This window comes from Leuresthes tenuis, unplaced genomic scaffold, assembly GCF_036924035.1.
Source record: "Leuresthes tenuis unplaced genomic scaffold, fLeuTen1.0.hap1 SCAF_1, whole genome shotgun sequence".
Taxonomy (NCBI): Eukaryota; Metazoa; Chordata; class Actinopteri; order Atheriniformes; family Atherinopsidae; genus Leuresthes; species Leuresthes tenuis.
In genome coordinates, this window is record NW_027325355.1 from 35,146,643 (window position 1) to 35,167,184 (window position 20,542).

At 36.1% G+C, this 20,542-nt stretch overlaps 1 protein-coding gene across 1 annotated transcript; it reads left to right on the forward strand.

The window, feature by feature from the left end:
* Positions 1-113: 113 nt before the first annotated feature.
* On the forward strand, positions 114-20,542 carry LOC140288776 (tetraspanin-7-like). The gene is made up of 8 exons (XM_072379214.1): positions 114-776; positions 16,108-16,296; positions 16,376-16,450; positions 16,533-16,628; positions 17,008-17,163; positions 17,348-17,431; positions 19,145-19,216; positions 19,347-20,542. The coding sequence occupies exons 1-7, from the start codon at positions 696-698 to the stop codon at positions 19,211-19,213; spliced, it is 750 nt and encodes a 249-aa protein (XP_072235315.1). The 5' UTR covers positions 114-695; the 3' UTR covers positions 19,214-19,216; positions 19,347-20,542.

Genomic DNA, 20,542 nt, shown 5'->3' on the forward strand with positions numbered 1-20,542 from the left:
ATGGTTGCTATGGTGACCCTCGCCTCCAAATCTGAAGAGAAACCTCAGCTCAGATATAAGGCAGTGAACTGGGGTCTGGGGGGGGGCACTCTGGGGGGATCAGGGAGGAAAGAACGAGGCTGATTGGGTGGAAGAAGACGAACGAGGAGGACTTTCTGATGTGTAAGTTAGAAATGTGGAGGTAACATGAGAGTAGCTGGATTTCAGAGTGAAATCACTGCACTGGAGCCAATCAGAAAGCTTTGTTCCTCCACCCCGGTGCATCAGCTCCCCATGAGCGTGCACGTGTGGACAAACATGTGACCCTCATACTTCACACTCTCACCACACAATCAGCACCGAGGTGATGGCTGCAGCAACCTTGATTACTGGAGACATTTTCACAGGTTTGTGATTCTCAGACACTTCGAGTGAAAGTGAGCCGGAACCGGCCCGAAGTGATCTGAGAGCTCTGAACCGCTTTAACTGGACAGATTCACAGCCTGTAGCCACGGTTTCTGTTTCCACATCATATTTTCTGTCCTGTGTTAGACTGAACCGGGCGATAAAACGTGAAAGAGTCTGTTGAGGTGAACGCAGCTAAATGCGTGGCCAGCAGGGGGCGCCGCTTGGCTCCGCAGGTGCAGCTCCACGCTTCCTCAGCTGATACAAAGAGAGGAAGAGGAGCAGGGAGTCCAGGGTCAGTCAGACGGAGGATGGCTCCCAGGAGGATGGAAACCAAGCCGGTGATCTTCTGCCTGAAGGCGCTGCTGCTGCTGTACACCTTCGTCTTCTGGGTGAGAAACATTTCTAACACTTTGTCCTCGGGTCAGAGACGGATAGAGCGTCTTTATTTCACCCTGCGGCTGCATCCTGCTTCATGGAATCAAACTAACCTTTAATCCTGCTTCATGGAATCAAACTAACCTTTAATCCTGCTTCATGGAATCAAACTAACCTTTAATCCTGCTTCATGGAATCAAACTAACCTTTAATCCTGCTTCATGGAATCAAACTAACCTTTAGTCCTGCTTCATGGAATCAAACTAACCTTTAGTCCTGCTTCATGGAATCAAACTAACCTTTAATCCTGCTTCATGGAATCAAACTAACCTTTAATCCTGCTTCATGGAATCAAACTAACCTTTAATCCTGCTTCATGGAATCAAACTAACCTTTAGTCCTGCTTCATGGAATCAAACTAACCTTTAGTCCTGCTTCATGGAATCAAACTAACCTTTAGTCCTGCTTCATGGAATCAAACTAACCTTTAATCCTGCTTCATGGAATCAAACTAACCTTTAATCCTGCTTCATGGAATCAAACTAACCTTTAATCCTGCTTCATGGAATCAAACTAACCTTTAATCCTGCTTCATGGAATCAAACTAACCTTTAATCCTGCTTCATGGAATCAAACTAACCTTTAATCCTGCTTCATGGAATCAAACTAACCTTTAGTCCTGCTTCATGGAATCAAACTAACCTTTAATCCTGCTTCATGGAATCAAACTAACCTTTAGTCCTGCTTCATGGAATCAAACTAACCTTTAGTCCTGCTTCATGGAATCAAACTAACCTTTAGTCCTGCTTCATGGAATCAAACTAACCTTTAGTCCTGCTTCATGGAATCAAACTAACCTTTAATCCTGCTTCATGGAATCAAACTAACCTTTAGTCCTGTTTCATGGAATCAAACTAACCTTTAATCCTGCTTCATGGAATCAAACTAACCTTTAATCCTGCTTCATGGAATCAAACTAACCTTTAGTCCTGCTTCATGGAATCAAACTAACCTTTAATCCTGCTTCATGGAATCAAACTAACCTTTAATCCTGCTTCATGGAATCAAACTAACCTTTAGTCCTGCTTCATGGAATCAAACTAACCTTTAATCCTGCTTCATGGAATCAAACTAACCTTTAATCCTGCCCAGAAGAGGCTGAATCGTTTAAACTGAGGAACTGAGTTAGATGGAAAGGATCCAGAGCAGTGTTCAGAGGTCAGAGGTCAGCCTGATCTGGACCCTGAGGAATGAGGCGGCGCCGACACCGACATGATAATGAAGATAATGAAGAAGTTCTGGTCCAAAGGAGCCTGATCAGAACCGGCTCTTACAGACCTCACCCTGCTTCATTATCCTCTGGTTCTGTCGGATCGTTGGTGTATTTATTGTGTCCTGCTTTCTGGTCTTTATCAGCCGTCTGGTTCTGGTTCTGGTTCTGGTTCTGGTTCTGGCTCGGTGGGCTGCTGCCCAGCTCTTATACGTCTTATTCAGACTGAACAAGCCTAAAGTCTGAAGCTCATCCTTTAAATGCCTCTTCATAGGATCATCAGGCTGTTTGCAGTGAGTAAAGGTGACCAGCAGGTGGCGCTGCAGGCCGCCTTCCTCTTGGCTTTATCCAACAGTCGTGGTAAATAAAAATGGCTGTTTTGGTTCTTTATTACTCAACATTCATCTTCCCTGTCGGCCATGTTTACTCTCTGCAACCAGGAACCGGTCACATGATCGAACTGATTAATAATCACTTCAGTTTTAGTCATTTAGCACCAAATCACAACAAGTGTCACCTGCAGGCGCTTCAGGAAGGAAGCTCGAACCTGTTCACCACGCAGATCCTGTTGGGTAACCGTCACTGTTTGGATATCTGAACTCTGGTTCTGGTTCTGGTTCCTAAAGCTTTTAACGCTTCTCACAACAAACCAACAGTTTCTCTGCTCAGATGATGTTCACAGCCCTAAAGTATTATCCATAAACTATCCAGAGAGTAAGTTTGAATATTCTTTTCTTTCCTGTTGGATTAAAGACTGAAAAGATGAGAATTTATTCTTTAATGTGCAGAAAAACTTCTTCTTTAACCTCCTGCAGCTGAGCCTTCATCTCCTCTTTCATCCTGCAGCCGCTTTGATTCAACACCTGAACTACTCACAAACCCGATTTATTACCGATTTATTACTCAAAAACCCGATTTATTACCCGATTTATTACTCACAAACTCGATTTATTACCGATTTATTACTCACAAACCTGATTTAATAACTCCATTTATTACTCACAAACTCCATTTATTACCGATTACTCACAAACTTGATTTATTACTCGATCTATTACTCACAAACTCCATTTATTACCGATTTATTACTCACAAACTCCATTTATTACTCAAACCCAATTTATTACCGATTTATTACTCACAAACTCGATTTATTACCCGATTTATTACTCACAAACTCGATTTATTACCCGATTTATTACTCACGAACTCGATTTATTACCCGATTTATTACTCACAAACTCGATTTATTACCGATTTATTACTCACAAACCCGATTTATTACCGATTTATTAATTACAAATTCGATTTATTACCGATTTATTACTCACAAACTCCATTTATTACTCACAAAATCGATTTAATAACTCGATTTATTACTCACAAACCCGATTTAATAACTCGATTTATTACTCACAAACTCCATTTATTACCGATTACTCACAAACTTGATTTATTACTCGATCTATTACTCACAAACTCCATTTATTACCGATTTATTACTCACAAACTCCATTTATTACTCAAACCCAATTTATTACCGATTTATTACTCACAAACTCCATTTATTACCCGATTCATTACTCACGAACTCGATTTATTACCCGATTTATTACTCACAAACTCGATTTATTACCGATTTATTACTCACAAACCCGATTTATTACCGATTTATTAATTACAAATTCGATTTATTACCGATTTATTACTCACAAACTCCATTTATTACTGGATTTATTACTCACAAACCTGATTTAATAACTCCATTTATTACTCACAAACCCGATTTAATAACTCGATTTATTACTCACAAACTCCATTTATTACCGATTTGTTACTCACAAACTCCATTTATTACCGATTTATTACTCACAAACTCGATTTATTACCAATTTATTACTCACAAACTCCATTTATTACTCACAAACTCGATTTATTATTCACAAACACAAGTTATTACCGATTTATTACTCAAACTCGATTTATTACTCACAAACCCAATTCATTACCGATTTATTACTCACAAACCCAATTTATTACTCACAAACTCTATTATTAACGATTTATTACTCGAACTCGATTGATTACTCACAAACCCGATTTATTACTCACAAACTCGATTTATTACTCACAAACCATATTTATTACTCTATTTATTACTCACAAACCAAATTTATTACTCACAAACCCAATTCATTACCGATTTATTACTCACAAACCCAATTTATTACTAGCGAACTCGATTATTAACGATTTATTACTCAAACTCGATTTATTACCCGATTTATTACTCACGAATCCGATTTATTACCGATTTATTACTCACAAACCCAATTTATTACTCATGAACTCGATTATTACCGATTTATTACTCAAACTCGATTTATTACCCGATTCATTACCCGATTTATTACTCACGAACCCGATTTATTCCCGATTTATTACTCACAAACCCAATTTATTACTCACGAAATCGATTATTACCGATTTATTACTCAAGCTCAATTTATTACTCGATTTATTACTCACAAACTCGATTTATTATTCACAAACCCAATTTATTACCGATTTATTACTCGAACTCAATTAATTACTCACAAACCAGATTTATTACTCACAAACTCGATTTATTATTCACAAACACAATTTATTACCGATTTATTACTCAAACTCGATTTATTACTCACAAACCCAATTCATTACCGATTTATTACTCACAAACCCAATTTATTACTCACAAACTCGATTATTAACGATTTATTACTCGAACTCGATTGATTACTCGATTTATTACTCACAAACTCGATTTATTATTCACAAACACAATTTATTACCGATTTATTACTCAAACTCGATTTATTACTCACAAACCCAATTCATTACCGATTTATTACTCACAAACCCAATTTATTACTCACAAAGTCGATTATTAACGATTTATTACTCGAACTCGATTGATTACTCACAAACCCGATTTATTACTCACAAACTCGATTTATTACTCACAAACCATATTTATTACTCTATTTATTACTCACAAACCAAATTTATTACTCACAAACCCAATTCATTACCGATTTATTACTCACAAACCCAATTTATTACTAGCGAACTCGATTATTAACGATTTATTACTCAAACTCGATTTATTACCCGATTTATTACTCACGAATCCGATTTATTACCGATTTATTACTCACAAACCCAATTTATTACTCACGAACTCGATTATTACCGATTTATTACTCAAGCTCAATTTATTACTCACATACTCTATTTATTATTCACAAACCCAATTTATTACCGATTTATTACTCAAACTCGATTTATTACTCACAAACCCGATTTATTACCGATTTATTACTCACAAACCCGATTTATTACTCTATTTATTACTCACAAACTCGATTTATTACCGATTTATTACTCAATAACCCGATTTAATAACTCGATTTATTATTCACAAACTCGATTTATTACCGATTTATTACTCAAAAACTCGATTTATTACCGATTTATTACTCACAAACCCGATTTATTACCGATTTATTACTCACAAACTCGATTTATTACCCATTTATTACTCACAAACCCGATTTATTACTGGATTTATTACTCACAAAAACGATTTATTACTCACAAACCTGATTTATTACCGATTTATTACTCACAAACTCCATTTATTACCGATTTATTACTCACAAACCCAATTTATTACTCACGAACTCGATTATTACCGATTTATTACTCAAACTCGATTTATTACCCGATTCATTACCCGATTTATTACTCACGAACCCGATTTATTACCGATTTATTACTCACCAACCCAATTTATTACTCACGAAATCGATTATTACCGATTTATTACTCACAAACTCGATTTATTATTCACAAACCCAATTTATTACCGATTTATTACTCGAACTCGATTAATTACTCACAAACCAGATTTATTACTCACAAACTCGATTTATTATTCACAAACACAATTTATTACCGATTTATTACTCAAACTCGATTTATTACTCACAAACCCAATTCATTACCGATTTATTACTCACAAACCCAATTTATTACTCACAAACTCGATTATTAACGATTTATTACTCGAACTCGATTGATTACTCACAAACCCGATTTATTACTCACAAACTCGATTTATTACTCACAAACCATATTTATTACTCTATTTATTACTCACAAACCAAATTTATTACTCACAAACCCAATTCATTACCGATTTATTACTCACAAACCCAATTTATTACTAGCGAACTCGATTATTAACGATTTATTACTCAAACTCGATTTATTACCCGATTTATTACTCACGAATCCGATTTATTACCGATTTATTACTCACAAACCCAATTTATTACTCACGAACTCGATTATTACCGATTTATTACTCAAACTCGATTTATTACCCGATTCATTACCCGATTTATTACTCACGAACCCGATTTATTACCGATTTATTACTCACAAACCCAATTTATTACTCACGAAATCGATTATTACCGATTTATTACTCAAGCTCAATTTATTACTCGATTTATTACTCACAAACTCGATTTATTATTCACAAACCCAATTTATTACCGATTTATTACTCGAACTCAATTAATTACTCACAAACCAGATTTATTACTCACAAACTCGATTTATTATTCACAAACACAATTTATTACCGATTTATGACTCACAAACTCGATTTATTACCCATTTATTACTCACAAACCCGATTTATTACTGGATTTATTACTCACAAAAACGATTTATTACTCACAAACCTGATTTATTACCGATTTATTACTCACAAACTCCATTTATTACCGATTTATTACTCACAAACCCAATTTATTACTCACGAACTCGATTATTACCGATTTATTACTCAAACTCGATTTATTACCCGATTCATTACCCGATTTATTACTCACGAACCCGATTTATTACCGATTTATTACTCACCAACCCAATTTATTACTCACGAAATCGATTATTACCGATTTATTACTCACAAACTCGATTTATTATTCACAAACCCAATTTATTACCGATTTATTACTCGAACTCGATTAATTACTCACAAACCAGATTTATTACTCACAAACTCGATTTATTATTCACAAACACAATTTATTACCGATTTATTACTCAAACTCGATTTATTACTCACAAACCCAATTCATTACCGATTTATTACTCACAAACCCAATTTATTACTCACAAACTCGATTATTAACGATTTATTACTCGAACTCGATTGATTACTCACAAACCCGATTTATTACTCACAAACTCGATTTATTACTCACAAACCATATTTATTACTCTATTTATTACTCACAAACCAAATTTATTACTCACAAACCCAATTCATTACCGATTTATTACTCACAAACCCAATTTATTACTAGCGAACTCGATTATTAACGATTTATTACTCAAACTCGATTTATTACCAGATTTATTACTCACGAATCCGATTTATTACCGATTTATTACTCACAAACCCAATTTATTACTCACGAACTCGATTATTACCGATTTATTACTCAAGCTCAATTTATTACTCACATACTCTATTTATTATTCACAAACCCAATTTATTACCGATTTATTACTCAAACTCGATTTATTACTCACAAACCCGATTTATTACCGATTTATTACTCACAAACCCGATTTATTACTCTATTTATTACTCACAAACCCAATTTATTACCGATTTATTACTCAAACTCGATTTATTACTCACAAAACCAATTTATTACTCGTATACTCCATTTATTACCGATTTATTACTCACAAACTCCATTTATTACCGATTTATTACTCACAAACCCAATTTATTACTCACGAAGTCGATTATTACCGATTTATTACTCAAACTCGATTTATTACCCGATTCATTACCCGATTTATTACTCACGAACCTGATTTATTACCGATTTATTACTCACAAACCTGATTTATTACTCGATTTATTACTCACAAACCTAATTTATTACCGATTTATTACTCACAAACCCGATTTATTACTCTATTTATTACTCACAAACCCAATTTATTACCGATTTATTACTCACAAACTCGATTTATTACTCACAAAACCAATTTATTACCGATTTATTACTCACAAACCCGATTTATTACCGATTTATTACTCACAAACCCGATTTATTACTCATATACTCCATTTATTACCGATTTATTACTCACAAACTCCATTTATTACTCAAACCCAATTTATTACCGATTTATTAATCACAAACCCAATTTATTAACATTTATTACTCACAAACCCGATTTATTCCTCTATTTATTACTCAAGCTCCATTTATTATTTGATTTATTACTCACAAACCCAATTTATTACCGATTTATTACTCACAAACCTGATTTATTACTCGATTTATTACTCACAAACCCGATTTAATACTCTATTTATTACTCACAAACCCAATTTATTACAGATTTATTACTCACAAACTTGATTTATTACACACAAACCCAATTTATTACCGATTTATTACTCACAAACTCGATTTATCACTCACAAAACCAATTTATTACCGATTTATTACTCACAAACCCGATTTATTACTCATATACTCCATTTATTACCGATTTATTACTCACAAACTCGATTTATTACCGATTTATTACTCACAAACCCAATTTATTACTCACGAACTCGATTATTACACGATTTATTACTCACAAACTCAATTTATTACTCACAAACCCGATTTATTACCATTTATTACTCACAAACCCGATTTATTATTCTATTTATTACTCAAGCTCCATTTATTACTCGATTTATTACTCACAAACCCGATTTATTACCGATTTATTACTAACAAACCAGATTTTTTTTACCGATTTATTACTAACAAACCCGATTTATTACCGATTTATTACTAACAAACCCGATTTATTACTCACAAACTGCATTTATTACTCAAACCCAATTTATTACCGATTTATTACTCACAAACTCGATTTATCACTCACAAACCCAATTTATTACCGATTTATTACTCACAAACCCGATTTATTACTCATATACTCCATTTATTACCGATTTATTACTCACAAACCCGATTTATTACCGATTTATTACTCACAAACCCAATTTATTACTCACGAACTCGATTATTACACGATTTATTACTCACGAACTCAATTTATTACTCACAAACCCGATTTATTACCATTTATTACTCACAAACCCGATTTATTACTCTATTTATTACTCAAGCTCCATTTATTACTCGATTTGTTACTCAAAAACCCAATTTATTACCGATTTATTACTCACAAATCTGATTTATTACTCGATTTATTACTCACAAACCCGATTTATTACTCACAAACCCGATTTATTACCGATTTATTACTAACAAACCAGATTTTTTTTACCAATTTATTACTAACAAACCCGATTTATTACCGATTTATTACTAACAAACCCGATTTATTACTCACAAACTGCATTTATTACTCAAACCCAATTTATTACCGATTTATTACTCACAAATCCGATTTATTACCGATTTATTACTCACAAACTCGATTTATCCCTCACAAACCCGATTTATTACTCATATACACCATTTATTACCGATTTATAACTCACAAACTCCACTTATTACTCAAACCCAATTTATTACCGATTTATTACTCAAACCCGATTTATTACCGATTTATTACTCACAAACCCAATTTATTACTCATGAACTCGATTATTACACGATTTATTACTCACGAACTCCATTTATTACTCAAACCCAATTTATTACCGATTTATTACTCACAAACTCCATTTATTACTCAAACCCAATTTATTACCGATTTATTACTCACAAACCCGATTTATTACTCATATACTCCATTTATTACCGGTTTATTACTCACAAACTCCATTTATCACTCAAACCCAATTTATTACCGATTTATTAATCACAAACCCGATTTATTACCAATTTATTACTCACAAACCCAATTAATTACCATTCATTACTCACAAACCTGATTTATTACTCGATTTATTACTCAAAAAAACCAATTTATTACAGATTTATTACTCACAAACCCGATTTAATACTCTATTTATTACTCACAAACCCAATTTATTACAGATTTATTACTCACAAACCCAATTTATTACCGATTTATTACTCACAAACTCGATTTATTATTCACAAACCCAATTTATTACCGATTTATCACTCACAAACCCAATTTATTACCGATTTATTACTCACAAACCCGATTTATTACTCATATACTCCATTTATTACCGATTTATTACTCACAAACCCGATTTATTACCGACAAACCCAATTTATTACTCACGAACTCGATTATTACACGATTTATTACTCACGAACTCAATTTATTACTCACAAACCCGATTTATTACCATTTATTACTCACAAACCCGATTTATTACTCTATTTATTACTCAAGCTCCATTTATTACTCGATTTGTTACTCAAAAACCCAATTTATTACCGATTTATTACTCACAAACCTGATTTATTACTCGATTTATAACTCACAAACCCAATTTATTACCGATTTATTACTCACAAACCCGATTTATTACCATTTATTACTCACAAACCCGATTTATTATTCTATTTATTACTCAAGCTCCATTTATTACTCGATTTGTTACTCAAAAACCCAATTTATTACCGATTTATTACTCACAAACCCGATTTATTACCGATTTATTACTCACAAACCCAATTTATTACTCACGAACTCGATTATTACCGATTTATTACTCAAACTCAATTTATTACACGATTTATTACTCACAAACTCAATTTATTACTCACAAACCCGATTTATTACCATTTATTACTCACAAACCCAATTTATTACTCACGAACTCGATTATTACCGATTTATTACTCAAGCTCCATTTATTACTCGATTTATTACTCAAAAACCCAATTTATTACCGATTTATTACTCACAAACCTGATTTATTACTCAATTTATTACTCCCAAACCCAATTTATTACCGATTTATTACTAACAAACCCAATTTATTACCGATTTATTACTCAAACCCGATTTATTACCGATTTATTACTCACAAACCCAATTTATTACTCATGAACTCGATTATTACACGATTTATTACTCACGAACTCAATTTATTACTCACAAACTCCATTTATTACTCAAACCCAATTTATTACCGATTTATTACTCACAAACCCGATTTATCACTCATAAACTCAATTTATTACCGATTTATTACTCACAAACTCGATTTATGACTCACAAACCCAATTTATTACCGATTTATTACTCACAAACCCGATTTATTACTCATATACTCCATTTATTACCGATTTATAACTCACAAACTCCATTTATTACTCAAACCCAATTTATTACCGATTTATTACTCACAAACCCGATTTATTACTCACAAACCCGATTTATTACCGATTTATTACTCAAACTCAATTTATTACACGATTTATTACTCACAAACTCAATTTATTACTCACAAACCCGATTTATTACCATTTATTACTCACAAACCCGATTTATTACTCTATTTATTACTCAAGCTCCATTTATTACTCGATTTGTTACTCAAAAACCCAATTTATTACCGATTTATTACTCACAAACCTGATTTATTACTCGATTTATTACTCACAAACCCAATTTATTACCGATTTATTACTCACAAACCCGATTTATTACTCACAAACCCGATTTATTACCGATTTATTACTAACAAACCAGATTTTTTTTACCGATTTATTACTAACAAACCCGATTTATTACCGATTTATTACTAACAAACCCGATTTATTACTCACGAACTCGATTTATTACCGATTTATTACTCACAAACTCGATTTATTACTCACAAACCCAATTTATTACCGATTTATTACTCACAAACCCGATTTATTACCGATTTATTACTCAAACTCAATTTATTACCGATTTATTACTCACGACCTCGATGTATTACTCACAAACCCGATTTATTACTCACAAACCCGATTTATTACCAATTTATTACTCACAAACTCGATTTATTACTCACAAACCCAATTTTTTACCGATTTATTACTCATATACTCCATTTATTACCAATTTATTACTCCCAAACCCAATTTATTACCGATTTATTACTAACAAACCCAATTTATTACCGATTTATTACTCACAAACCCGATTTATCACTCATAAACTCAATTTATTACCGATTTATTACTCACAAACTCGATTTATCACTCACAAACCCAATTTATTACCGATTTATTACTCACAAACCCGATTTATTACTCATATACTCCATTTATTACCGATTTATAACTCACAAACTCCATTTATTACTCAAACCCAATTTATTACCGATTTATTACTCACAAACCCGATTTATTACTCACAAACCCGATTTATTACCGATTTATTACTCAAACTCAATTTATTACACGATTTATTACTCACAAACTCAATTTATTACTCACAAACCCGATTTATTACCATTTATTACTCACAAACCCGATTTATTACTCTATTTATTACTCAAGCTCCATTTATTACTCGATTTGTTACTCAAAAACCTGATTTATTACTCGATTTATTACTCACAAACTCAATTTATTACTCACAAACCCGATTTATTACCATTTATTACTCACAAACCCGATTTATTACTCTATTTATTACTCAAGCTCCATTTATTACCGATTTATTACTCACAAACCTGATTTATTACTCGATTTATTACTCACAAACCCAATTTATTACCGATTTATTACTCACAAACCCGATTTATTACTCACAAACCCGATTTATTACCGATTTATTACTAACAAACCAGATTTTTTTTACCGATTTATTACTAACAAACCCGATTTATTACCGATTTATTACTAACAAACCCGATTTATTACTCACGAACTCGATTTATTACCGATTTATTACTCACAAACTCGATTTATTACTCACAAACCCAATTTATTACCGATTTATTACTCACAAACCCGATTTATTACCCGATTTATTACTCACAAACTCGATTTATTACCGATTTATTACTCACGAACTCGATGTATTACTCACAAACCCGATTTATTACTCACAAACCCGATTTATTACCAATTTATTACTCACAAACTCGATTTATTACTCACAAACCCAATTTTTTACCGATTTATTACTCATATACTCCATTTATTACCGATTTATTACTCACAAACTCCATTTATTACTCAAACCCAATTTATTACCGATTTATTACTCACAAACCCGATTTATTACCGATTTATTACTCAAAAACCCAATTTATTACTCACGAACTCGATTATTACCGATTTATTACTCAAACTCGATTTATTACCCGATTTATTACTCACAAACTCGTTTTATTACTCACAAACCCGATTTATTACCATTTATTACTCACAAACCCGATTTATTACTCTATTTATTACTCAAGCTCCATTTATTACTCGATTTATTACTCACAAACTCGATTTATTATTCACAAACCCAATTTATTACCGATTTATTACTCGAACTCGATTGATTACTCACAAACCCGATTTATTACTCACAAACTCGATTCATTACTCACAAACCCAATTTATTACTCACAAACCCGATTTATTACTCACAAACCCGATTTATTACCGATTTATTACTAACAAACCCGATTTAGTACCGATTTATTACTAACAAACCCGATTTATTACTCACAAACTCGATTTATTACTCACAAACCCGATTTATTACCCGATTTATTACTCACAAACTCGATTTATTACCCGATTTATTACTCACGAACTCGATTTATTACTCACAAACCCTATTTATTACCGATTTATTATTCACAAACTCGATTTATTACTCACAAACCCAATTTATTACCGATTTATTACTCACAAACCCGATTTATTACTCATATACTCCATTTATTACCGATTTATTACTCACTAACTCCATTTATTACTCAAACCCAATTTATTACCGATTTATTACTCACAAACCCGATTTATTACTCACGAACTCGATTATTACCGATTTATTACTCAAACTCGATTTATTACCCGATTTATTACCCGATTTATTACTCACGAACTCGATTTATTACTCACAAACCCGATTTATTACCATTTATTACTCACAAACCCGATTTATTACTCTATTTATTACTCAAGCTCCATTTATTACTCGATTTATTATTTACAAACCCAATTTATTACCGATTTATTACTCGAACTCGATTGATTACTCACAAACCCGATTTATTACTCACAAACTCGATTCATTACTCACAAACCCAATTTATTACTCACAAACTCGATTCAGTACTCACAAACCCAATTTATTACAGATTTATTACTCACAAACTCGATTTATTACCAGATTTATTACTCACAAACTCTATTTTTTTACTCACAAACCCGATTTATTACCGATGTATTACTCTATTACTCACAAACTCCATTTATTACTCGATTTATTACTCACAAACTCGATTTATTACTGTGACGGCCCCGCCCCATATGTCAGGGTGTTTCCGGTGTTCTTCCAGGTTCAGCGGAGGCGGGACCGTCTTAAATGAATGTGCTACACCTGGGCCCGGTGTAGCGTATTTATAGAGATGCTGGCTGACTCTCGGGGGGCCCCTTCTTTCCATGCCCGCCGCCTGAGGGAGATGCCGCACCGCGGTTTTGCGCTTTAGTGTCGTTTTCGTTTTGTACGCACACACAGACACATCCATACACGCCTACATTACTGACTACGGATACTCATCTTTTGTCTTCTTTTTAATAAATGTATTACTTTTGTAGCAACCTCGTCTCCTCTCCCGTTCTTGGTTACAGTCCTTGAGCCGGGCTGTAACATTACTCACAAACCCGATTTATTACAGATTTATTACTCACAAACTCGATTTATTACCAGATTTATTACTCACAAACCCGATTTATTACCCGATTTATTACTCACGAACCCTTCATGAGTAATAAATGGGGTAATAAATCCAGTTCATTCTTTATTATCTTTATTAGAAATCTTTATTACTCATGAAGCGGACAAACAGTCCTGATATGAATGTGCTTCGTTTTATTGAGTTTAAACTCAGTTTTACTTGCTTCAGACATCTGACCATAGAAGTCTCAATAGTTCTGGTTCCATTTCAGCTAAAGTACTGAAGCACAGAACAAAGTTCAGCTAAAGTGCAGCTTTTACTTGTTTAAATTGTTCTCAGTAAGTCTGATGAAATGATCCCAAACCTGACTGAACTTCAGCTTTCATTAAATGTTGTTTTACATGTAAAAAACTTTTCAGTTTAAAATCACGAACTTTTGGACGAGTTAAACTTGCTTTTGTTGTTGAACATTTTGAACCTTTGAGCCTTTAACCCAGAACATAACTAAACGTTTGTCTGAACCTGAACCTGAGGCTGTGTGAGCATCTTTTCCCGCCTCTTTGGGCTGGACCTGCAGTCATGTGACTCACAGCTGGACCCGGGGCTTTAGTCCATCTGCTGCAGCTGTGAGAAACATTAAAGCAGATTTACTCTCAGAAATACCAGCAACAACACATCTGCTGCTGGTTCTTCTTTGGTTTACAACATGTGGCGAAAATGCAAATTTCAAGATATTTTTCAGGCACATTTCATGTTGAATAAAAGATGATTCGGATTTCTTCTTCTGGGTTATTTTCTGTAGTGATGTCACTGAGAAATAAAATATGTAATATTTCAAACTTTGTAAAACTGTAGAAACATGTCGTTCATGTAGATTTTAAATGTTTTGTTTGCATTGTTCCTACATTTGTTTACATCAATATTTATATAAAATAAATGTTGATTAAAGGCTGTTTTGTATAAAAGTGAAAAAGAAAATAAATCTTTAGTTATTTTCTGAACAACTTGCAGCAAACAAAATGAAATATTTCCGGTGAAGAGGAAACGAGTTCAGTTGATTTCAGTCGAAAACGGGAGATAAAGTCCCACTTTTGTGCCTTTGGGCTGACAGTTTGACCTCTGACCCCCCCAGGTGACGGGCGTGGTGCTGCTGGCGGTGGGCTTGTGGTGGAGGTTCATGCTGAGCCCCTACATGCTGCTGATCTCCAGCGGCCCCTCCAACGCTCCCTACGTGCTCACCGGTACTGGCGCTGCCATCGTGCTGTTCGGACTGTTCGGCTGCTTCGCCACCTGCAGGGGGCGCCCCTGGATGCTGAAACTGGTGCGACTCCTGTGTGATCTAATCTCTGCTCACCTCTGAATGATGATCAGACATTTAAAGCTGGTCTTGGTCTCCACAGTTCGCCGTGTTTCTGTCTCTGGTCTTCATGACTGAACTCATTGCGGGGATCTCTGGATTCGTGTTTCGCCACGAGGTCAAACACATTCCTGCGTTTTCACGACACTTTGACACAGTCGTTCTTTGTCCTGATGTCGGCCAAACGTCTGTGTTTCCAGATTAAAGGGACATTCTTCACCACGTACAGCGAAGCCGTGATGAGGTATGATGGGCGTGACGACAGGAGTCTGGCTGTGGATGGCGTCCAGCGTCGAGTGAGTATCACGTTCTCCAGAACTGGTTCCCCTCTTTAAATGTTTCATACCGACTCATTGTCTCATATTTTAGCCCCAAACCCATTTGCATTATTTTACATTTGTTTAACAGAACTTTTGCTGCTGTGGCGTTCCTCAGGGTTCTGTTTCGGGGTCTTGTCTCGTCTCCAGTTCCTTTTTCCTAAAGTCGTATATATCTCTGTCGTCTCACAGGATTTACAAAGGGATCTATGCACTCATCCCGTTATATTAATGATATATTTTACTTCAGGTCCGATCTTACGCAGATGATGCACTAATCTACGTGCACGGTTGTATGTAACAAAAGCAGCCTTCAAACTCTCTGTCACAACTGATGTGTGTGTTTCTGTGTCTGCAGCTGCACTGCTGTGGAGTTTATAACTACACCAGCTGGTTCAGCAGCAGGTATTTTCCCATCGGTGGAGTTCCCGCCAGCTGCTGTATCAGTTTCTCAGACTGCAGTGGAGCCGACCTGAAGAACACGACTGTGGCTCCGCGTAAAGTCTACAAAGAGGTCAGAAGTGCAGCCTCTTAGAAAGGAAGAACAGTTCATCAGCAGGTGTTAGAACTCAGTTAATCCAACCTCAGATGTCATTATTTATTGAGCTGAAGCTGCTGGATCAGGGGTTCACTCAGTTTTACACACACTGCTGCTGAAGCTGCTGCAGAGAGGAGTGACGGATGAACTGTGTCTGCAGGGCTGTTATGACTTGGTGGTGTCGTTCATCGAGGGCAACATGGGAATCATCGCAGGAGTTACCTTCGGCATCGCCTTCTCTCAGGTACCAGACTGCATTTATCCTCTCAGGAACTCTTTTCTCTCTTTTGCCTTTCGATCACTGGAACTTTGGCGTAACGCCACCTGATGATTTCTCACGGTTTCTTTGTTTAAAGAAAAGTAGCAGCTGTGGATGAAAAAGCCGATCTCACACAGAACATTTAATAACTGCGTTACACAACAATACAAACAAAAAAAAACAAAAAGGGATTTTCCCAGCAAGAAGAAGAACTCAAACTCCCAGCATGCTCCTGTGCTCGCAGCTCTGCCAGAGAGTCCACCGCCTGCACAGAGATGCTGTTCGTCCAGGACGACGGCGCTGCTGGGATCAATAACAGCGATCAGAAGAGATTCAGATGAGACTCGGCAGGAGTTTCTGTTACTTCCTCACAGAAAGAACACCGAACGCTGCAGTTCCTCACCTGAAGACGCAGCGCTCTGCTCCTTCTGTGGTGGACAGAGACGCTCCTCGGGCTGCAGCAGCCGGTCTGAGGCTCTCTTCGGGCGCCACCTGGTGGATGAAACGGGGAACAGCAGCCTGCTCAGATCAGAGTCTGTAAAAAGCTTCACTAGAATGTAGAAATATATAAAAGAAGAAAATCAAACCTTTAAATCTTTAAAATAACCCATGTTTTAGATAAGATCTACTGCTCCCGGTTACCTTCAAACGTCACAGGATTAGTTAAAGGTGTCACATGACCTCGGGATATACACACCTGATATTAAAGGCCTCAGAGTCTGAAAAAGCACAGATTAAGACCGAGGAGCTCTGCAAGGACAAAGAAGCATTAAATCCACCTGGCAGGAACAAATCTGCCCAGAGAGGGTCGTCCACAAAAAGGCACGGATTAAGGAGGGTGTTAGTCAGAAACCAATTACCTTTGGTTTCTGATTAACCTGACGGAGCTGGAGGGAGGCTGGTGCATCTGTCCATAGGACACTACGAGCCTCATTACAGAGCTGAGCATTACGGAGAGGAGGCCAGAAAACAGGAAAGGTCACCAAAGTAAAGTGGGAGAAGGTCCTCTGGTCAGAGGAGACTGAAGCTGAACTCTATGGCCATCGAATGTCCAGAGAACAGCATCAGTGAAGCACGGGGGCGGCAGCTTCATGCTGTGGGCCGGGGTCAGAACTGAGGGACTGTGCTGAATAAACCTTCTCACCCTCCAGAGATTAGAGACTGGGATGAAGGTTCATCTCACCGCTGAGGAACCACAGAGCGGTTTTAGGCTTAAAGCTTGTTGTACGCCAGCAGAAAACATCCAACATGAAGAAGATGGAGCAGCTTTACCTCCCAGAGGCTCACAGAGACAAACCCTCAGAGACCGAAGCTGAAACTTTTTGTTGTTTTTAACAAAAAATCCATCAACATGAATGGTTGTAAAAGCCACCAAGAGACTAAATATCTTAAAATCTACATGGAAGCAAATTCAAGTTCAGTCCACTGAAATCCACTGGACTGGAAGCAGAGTTTATATTAACGTTTGTTTCAGTAAATCACTGCAGCCGCTTCCTGTTTTATATGAAACAAATGAAGCTGATCAGGACTGTAACTCAGTCCCAGAGGTGAGTTCATCACAAACACACCCAACAGAAAAACCATTCACTGTGACACCCTGTGCTTTGGGAAAGTCGGGGTGTCTCTGAACACATCTTCTGAGGCTGGACTCAGACTAAAGTAAGGCTCACTGGAGATTTCCAATCTGTTCCGTCTCAGGTCATCGGGACGTCTCTGGCTTGCTGTTTGTCTCACTTCATCAACGCCAACCAGTATGAAATGGTGTGACGGGTAAGTGTCACCGATTCATTTCCTCCGAACCGAACCCGTCATTGTTCTCTGACATCAGACCGATGGTCGCCCTGCCTCTCGGGGACTTCCTGTCGTTTGACCTTCAGCTGCTGTTTTCTTTCTCTTACAGAGACGACGCCACCATTCTCGTCACCATGGAAACCTCCAGAAGCACATCCTGTTATCATTCCTCTTGTATTTATTTTGCTGCTTGGTTCTTTCTGTGCAGGTTACAACAGTTTGTCCACCAGGGGGCGCCAAACTGGCGGTTTTTACACAGAAAGCTCTTGTTGTAACTTTGCGCTGAAGGCTCCATATGAGCTGCTAAATGGACCCCAACCTGGGATTGTTCAGAGTGTGTTTTGTGCTTACTCTAGTCGAAACACTGTGGACTTTATTCAAACACACAGTTCAAAATGTTCCTGATGGTCTTGATTGAAATAAATGTCCTCAGTGGGAGTGAAGCTTTGAATCGATCATAAATCCAACGCAAGACACGTTCATTCTTGTTCAAGTCATCGAAAACAAACCACTACAAGAGGAAAGCCAGAAAGAAATTTCCTGCCATTTTCATAATTCAAGAACATTTACAGCACATATATACAAAAGACTGTTACTTAGGAAAATGGAAAAGCCTCATTATGCCGAACTGGTAATAGAGTCGAGGTCAGGTGCAGAGGGTTTGTGGTCCAATCAACCATCAGGCTACGGAAAGCTATCATAGCCATCAGAGCAGGCAGGGGAAGTCCAAGCAAAGGGAGGCACACCTGGGAGGCACACCTGGGAGGCACACCTGGGAGGCACACCTGGGAGGCACACCTGGGAGGCACACCTGGGAGGCACACCTGGGACGCCAGGTGTGCCTCCATAAACACCCCCACACTGTCCTGGTTCATACCAGCTGCTGCTGGTGCTGTTTCTGTAAGGGTCATCACTGCAGGAGATGCCGATCAATTGTTCCCAAAGCTAAACCGATGGTCACTAAGTAACTCATTATCCTCAGCAAGCTTTCAAATCTATTCATAGACTTTTCTTCCAAGTACGTTAGAAAATTGAGCTGTAAAGACAAGTCTTGCTGTTTTATTATGATCATTTGGAACCACTGGAGACACTTTAATTCGATTAAAACAGATTCCTGTTAGAAAAGATCACATTTTGGAAATAAATGGTTCCAGAACACAGTCAGTTACTTCTTTAGGGAGTGATATCTTTTATAATCCAGCTTGATTCTGTTCTTGAACTGACTGAATAAAATGACAATATACTATAATGTAGTATATGCATGAATATAATATTAATTAAATAAGTATCACAGTCATATTTTGT

Excerpts from the sequence above, each read along its gene's own strand:
- LOC140288776 (XM_072379214.1), top strand. The coding sequence starts at position 696 with ATGGCTCCCAGGAGGATGGAAACCAAGCCGGTGATCTTCTGCCTGAAG. Across the intron at positions 777-16,107 it reads TGTACACCTTCGTCTTCTGG|GTGACGGGCGTGGTGCTGCT; the intron begins GTGAGAAACATT and ends TGACCCCCCCAG. Across the intron at positions 17,164-17,347 it reads CGCGTAAAGTCTACAAAGAG|GGCTGTTATGACTTGGTGGT; the intron begins GTCAGAAGTGCA and ends CTGTGTCTGCAG.